The sequence below is a fragment of the Vigna radiata genome, chromosome 6, assembly GCF_000741045.1.
Source record: "Vigna radiata var. radiata cultivar VC1973A chromosome 6, Vradiata_ver6, whole genome shotgun sequence".
In the NCBI taxonomy this organism is placed as follows: Eukaryota; Viridiplantae; Streptophyta; class Magnoliopsida; order Fabales; family Fabaceae; genus Vigna; species Vigna radiata.
This window is the reverse complement of record NC_028356.1, coordinates 33,820,241-33,826,267: the sequence shown is the minus strand read 5'-3', so window position 1 is coordinate 33,826,267 and position 6,027 is coordinate 33,820,241. Positions and strand designations below refer to the sequence as shown.

The window sequence follows — 6,027 nt, the reverse complement described above, 5'->3', positions numbered from 1 at the left end:
AAAAATTAAATAATATAAAATAATATAACATAATAAAAACAAAATTAAAATTAATGAAAGACATAAAATAAAATAAGGTAAAAAAAAAACGTATGGTATTTAGTCGTCCGGACAAAATTGGGTGTTGACAGCTGCCCCTCTTTACTTAGATATTACTGGATAATAGGAAAATTTGATATTTTCGTATTATCAGAGTAAAAGTTAAGTAAAGATAGAAACACTAATTTCGTCTGGGCTTTAAAAGAGAAAGAGAAAGAATAAAAATGATTGAAGTAGATACGATAACAAAAATCAAGGAAGAATGTCATGAAATAACAAAGAGAGTCCGACCATTGCCTAGCAGAGGGCCGACATCGCAGAACAACGACTTAGATTTGACCATTGCGAAGCAGAGGGCCAATAACAAAACTAAAATCTGGATTTGACCATTGCCTTGTAGAGGGTCAATATCGCAGAAGAAAAACTTAAAAACTGACCATTGCGAAGCAGAGGGTCGATAACAAAACTAAACCCGAATTTGACCATTGCCTTGCAGAGGGCCAATATCGCAGAAGAAAAGCTAAAATCTGACCATTGCGAAGCAGAGGGCCGATAACAAAACTAAAACCTGAATTTGACCATTACCTTGCAGAGGGCCAAAATCGCGGTAGAAAGACTTAAATTTGACCATTGCGAAGCAGAGGGCCGGTAACAAAACTAAAACCTAGATTTGACCATTGCTTTGCAGAGGGCCAAAATCACAGAAGAAAAACTTAAATTCGACCATTGCAAAGCAGAGGGCCGATAACAAAACTAAAACCTGGATTTGACCATTGCTTTGCAGAGGGTCAAGATCGCAGAAGAAAGACTTGAATTTGACCATTGCGAAGCAGAGGGCCGACATCACGAAAAAACTCGGATCAACGCTTTCGAAAAGTTGGTAAATGCTGAGCAAAACGTGAGGATTTTTGAACAATTTTCTTTGCTTCCTTTGAGGATGCATGATGTAATGCCATGAGGATGTATGGATGTGTAAACACATGAGACCTTTGTATTGTTCTCTTTCTTTTTGCCCTCACTCTCTGTTTCTTCATTTTTTTTTCTCTCCTTTCCTTTTTTTTTGGAAATTCCGTGTTTGGAATCTATTTGTCAATATTGTCGTCCAAACTGATGTACATTCAGAATGCATTTGTTGAAAATAGTGCCAAGAAACAGTGAGTCCTTTGATGTAAAGGAAAAGAGTGTAACCATTAGTTCCAATTCCCTTTACCGCTTTTAGCAATCCAAACTAACTTGAACCTGAGAAGGTGAGGGAAATGGGTATGAAGAGTAGATGGTTGGATGGCTATTTGTGGGCAATATTAAAGTTAGTGTGTCTCTCATTTGGGGAGGGTGTTGTTAACAAGCTAGGCTCTCAAGACTGCCCCAGTAAGTATGATTTGGAGAGATGGAAAGGTTTGGGAAAGGAAGGATTGCCCCAATTTTGTTGCACATGGTAAATGTGATTTGGTGAGGCGGAAAGGTTTGGGCAGGAAGGATTGCCCCAGTTTTGCCGTGCATGGCACATCTGATTTGGAGAGGTGGAAAGGTTTGGGCAGGAAGGATTGCCCCAGTTTTGTGATTCTCGTTTGACGGGGAGACTTCTCATTTTTTTTGTCCTTTCAATGTTTTTTTTTTTGAGTGATTGTGTCATTCACCACATCATTTCGATTCAGAGTTAAATTCGTGAGAAAGATTGGGATAAACATTCTTCAGTCGATGTGGACTTTAATGAGCTTGTATCGTGGCTGAAAGGCAAAGGGTTATGAAAGAAATGGATAATGAAGGCCCAAATAAGTGTTTGGAGGTTAAATTAGTTTAACAAGAATCATCTGCAAGGTGTCAAGTCAANAGGTCTCCAAGGATTTGAACATTCGAGCACCCCTTTTATTTTTCATTGTTTGTTTTTTTTTTTTTCTCTTTTTTCGTTTTTCTTTCTTTCTTTCCATTTAGTTTATTCGATTCAGTGCCCCTGTTGTGGCCCTTTATGATACTTTTTCTTTTTCATTCCTTTTTTTTTCAGGAATTTTCTCCTTGACATGGGATGCCCTTGATGTAGCCCTTTTAGGTTGACATTGATATGCCAATGATTCTTGTCGAGGGTGATGAAAACAATTATAATTTATGGCTCAAAAGGGGTGCAATTGGATATTTTTCATTTGGGTGAAAGAAACAAAATGGCCACGCNTCACTCTGAAGTTTGCTTGCCTTACTTTCCCCGACCTTAAACATGAAACAAAACTCTGTAGCGATTGACACATCGAATCTACTTTCTTTTTCTTCCTGTTTTTTTTCATTCTCTTTTTTCTTTTTATTTATTTTTTATCTCCCCGATCAACCGATCATTGGGTACACGAATCATGATGAAAANTGCCCCAGAATTTGCATACGCGGCAATCCTTTGTTTTGAGGGGAAATGAAAAGGTTATGGGTTCAAGTAGTATGAATGCAAATGCTTTTTCAGGAAAAGAACATCGGTTACCNCAAAACCTTGAATCAGGAAAAGACTCAACACTGGTATTTTTCAAAACTCTTTTTTTTTTTTTTTCAAAAGTACTATACCTTGGACAACTTTATGGACAACGAAATCAACATGTGTCTTTTCTTTTTCACTTCTTTTTCTTGTTTTTTTTTTTGTTTTCTTTTGTTTTCCACTACATCCACCAGAACCAAGCTTGAGACGACCGAATATACCCGTGATGCTTTTATCAACATGCGTCTAATTATTTTTTATTTTTTTTATTCACCTAAAAGCTCAGCGCGACATGCAGTACTTCAAAAAAGGTGTGAACGAAATTATGAATGAGAACTTGTGATATTTATTGAATGAAATAACACAGATTACAACAATTTAAAAGACAATGTCAATATTTGCTAACGGCAACTCCTATCACGGAATCATCATACATAAAACTTTTTGACCGCATCAGAATTAACCGGTAACGGTAACTCTTCCCCATCCATCCTTGTGAGAATTAGTACCCCACCAGAGAATGCTTTCTTCACCACAAATGGCCCTTCAAAGTTTGGGGACCCACTTGCCTCTACGATCTTTTTGGATGGGCAAAATCTTCTTCAACACTAGTTCGCCTTCATGAAACTCTCTCGGGTGCACCCTTTTGTCAAACGCCTTTTTCATTCTTCTTTGGTACAGTTGTTCATGGCACACAACTGTTGACCTTTTTTCTTTCAGCGAGACTGGGCTGGTCATATTAGGCTTGAACCTACTCAGTTTCCTCTAACTAGGTTTCCATTAACATCCCATCTTCCTGGTGGGGTTTTATCTCTTTAGACTCTCGTTCCACTAATCTCAAAGTGCTGGAGGGGGTTTTGAATCATCTTCATAATCATCTTCCGCATTATTGATAGGGCGCTCAAAATTAGAAATATCGACATTGTTATTTTCAAAACATTCATTGTCATATCTGCGTTATTTAAATTTGCGAAAAAAAGAATAAATAAACAAGAGAAAAGATGAGGGATGCCAAATGACGATAAAACACAAACAAACACGATTTGATCATCACGCTGAGCATATAAACTAAAAGCTTCAACCCGTAAGTTTTGAATCCTAAAGCCCCGGGGAAAGCTATAGGATTAATTAAAACTATTACATGTTATTCAAAAGCATCACAGGTAGATTCAGAATCTCCTAATTGTTGAGTTGCACATCTGGGAGTAGGCCCACACGAAGCTTGAGCCTTCAGATCCATCTTCATCCTTCATTTTCGATGGCGTTTGTCGAGGTGCCCCCATGTCCGGACAGTGGATTAGCCTCAATGCTAGGTTTATCTTCTTGAAACTTCAGCCACCCAGAATCGATCAGACTTTGCACCTTATGTTTGAAAGCCAAACACCTCTCAGTGGAGTGACCAACGCCTCCCCCATGGTAACCACACTTGGCATCTACGTCATAACCGCTCGGGTATGGAGGTTGCATAGGCTTCATCGGACAAATGGCAACCAAACCCTTTTCGACCAGGTTAGGTAACAACTCTGTGTAAGTCATGGGGATTGGGGTGAATCTAACAGATTGGTTCCTTCTGGGGTTGTTGTTTGGACCCACATTCACGTTTGGGCTCGCGTTTGCCCCAGCCCTCCGAGTATTAGTTGGACTGTACCGTGGTTGATAATACCCTTGTTGTGGTTGAGGCCTGATTTGATGGGAAAATGTCGCGTTAGCTGCATATGGAGGTTGGTCCACATATGGTTGATAGTTATAAGTGGGAGCTTGACCTCTCCACCCAGGCATTGTCGATACTGCATACACACCCCCTTCCTTTTTCTTTCCCGGATTAAAATTGGGTGGTCTGGAGCTTGTATCCCCGGACGGGCTACACGCAATTTTCCCATTCTGCAACCCGATTTCTATCCTTTCGCCTATTATGATGGTATCAACAAAATTGGCAGACACATTCCCAACCATGTGTTCATAAAAGGGTGGCTGGAGCGTATTCACAAACATTGTCACCATCTCCTTGTCATACAAAGGTGGTTCGACTTGCGCGGCTAACTCTCTCCATCGTTGGGCATACTCTTTGAAGGTTTCATTGTCCTTCTTTGCCATACTTTGCAAATGCAAACGGTCTGGCGCAACATGCGTGTTGTATATGTACTGTTTCACAAAGGCGTCAGCCAAATCCGCCCAGCAACGAATTCGAGAAGGCTCTAAATGGGTATACCAATTCAACGCCACCCCAGCCAAACTTTCTTGGAAAACGTGGATGAGTAGCTGCTCATCATGAGCATATGCAACCATCTTTCTACAGTACATGGTCACATGGCTTTTAGGGCAAGTGTTACCCTTATACTTTTCAAACTCCGGCGCCTTGAACTTAGGCGGGATTTTTAAGCCCGGAACCAAACTCAATCTGGCAGCATCCCCAAATCCGTAACTTTCGACCCCCTCGACAGCTCTCATTCTCACCTCCAAACTCTCCAACCTACCCGTAGCTCCAACGAGGCTATTAAATCCCTCAATCACCGTGGCGTGCGGCGCAGCTCCGGCTGAAGAATCCTCATTAGCAACCACATGCGGTACTGGGGTCACCCGTATTCCATCAGTTGCATTGGTCTCATTCATTCCCGTACCCATCATGGGAGTCGACACTAAGACAGGTCCCTGAGTGCCGATTGGTGGTATGTTAACAGTCGTGGGAAAAGAGAATGTGGCGTGCTCCACCTCTGAGTATTCTCCTACGGGAGGAGTATAACCTGGGGGCAACCCATACAGTGGGAAAGGAACTGATTGGCTTGCAGCGTTGAACACTAGGGGATAAGGGTGAGCAGTCCCCTCAACATGTGCAGATGAAGACTCTCCAGTGGTCTTCATGGATTCGAGAGCAGCCAAGATTTGGCCGATCTGGTCTTTCAGCTGGCTGACCTCAGCTCTGAGGGATTCATGCGACTCCTCCCAACCTTCCATGGCTCTTAAATTTGCCCGAGTCCGGTAAGGATGTCGTGGAAATTTGGCCGTTGTGTTCCTCTTTTGTACTGTTTTAACGTTTTTATTAATTTAAATTAAACTAAATATGCTAAACAAAAGAAAAACATGATGCATGAAAATACAATGTCATTATTTATTTTAAAGACAAAAGAACAAACAGTATGGGGGTTACAGGGATATACACTTCTCCCTTTGTGCCCTAATAAAGGTGCAGCGCTTCAAATTGAGGGTCAAGTATATGCAGCCTCACAAGGATGGTCTCCTGAACCTAGAGGTCAATGGTCACTAGAGCTATGGTCCCCTTCACAGCACCTCCACAGCAGTCGAGTAATCAACTAGGTGTGAAGACACAAATGGAGAGAACAGACTCTAGCTGGGGTTTTCACGATAGCCAAACAGGCAGTATGGCCTAGAGTGACACCGCTACACAACCCCTCTATTTCTAAGTTTACACTCAGACCCGGGTATAGGGCCCCACTCAATAGATGCACAAAGTGTGTGTGTGTGAAGGGAGAATGCAATGCGCCCAAACCCTCACCTGCAAAACAGCCAGAAAATTTTCC

The 6,027-nt window shown here is 41.5% G+C and overlaps 1 protein-coding gene across 1 annotated transcript; it reads right to left on the bottom strand.

Annotated features, from left to right (window-relative positions):
* Positions 1-3,733: 3,733 nt before the first annotated feature.
* Positions 3,734-5,443, bottom strand: LOC106763751. Its single transcript, XM_014647911.1, has one exon. It carries the CDS (start codon positions 5,441-5,443, stop codon positions 3,734-3,736), a length of 1,710 nt encoding a protein of 569 aa, XP_014503397.1.
* Between the last annotated feature and the right edge of the window lie 584 nt (positions 5,444-6,027).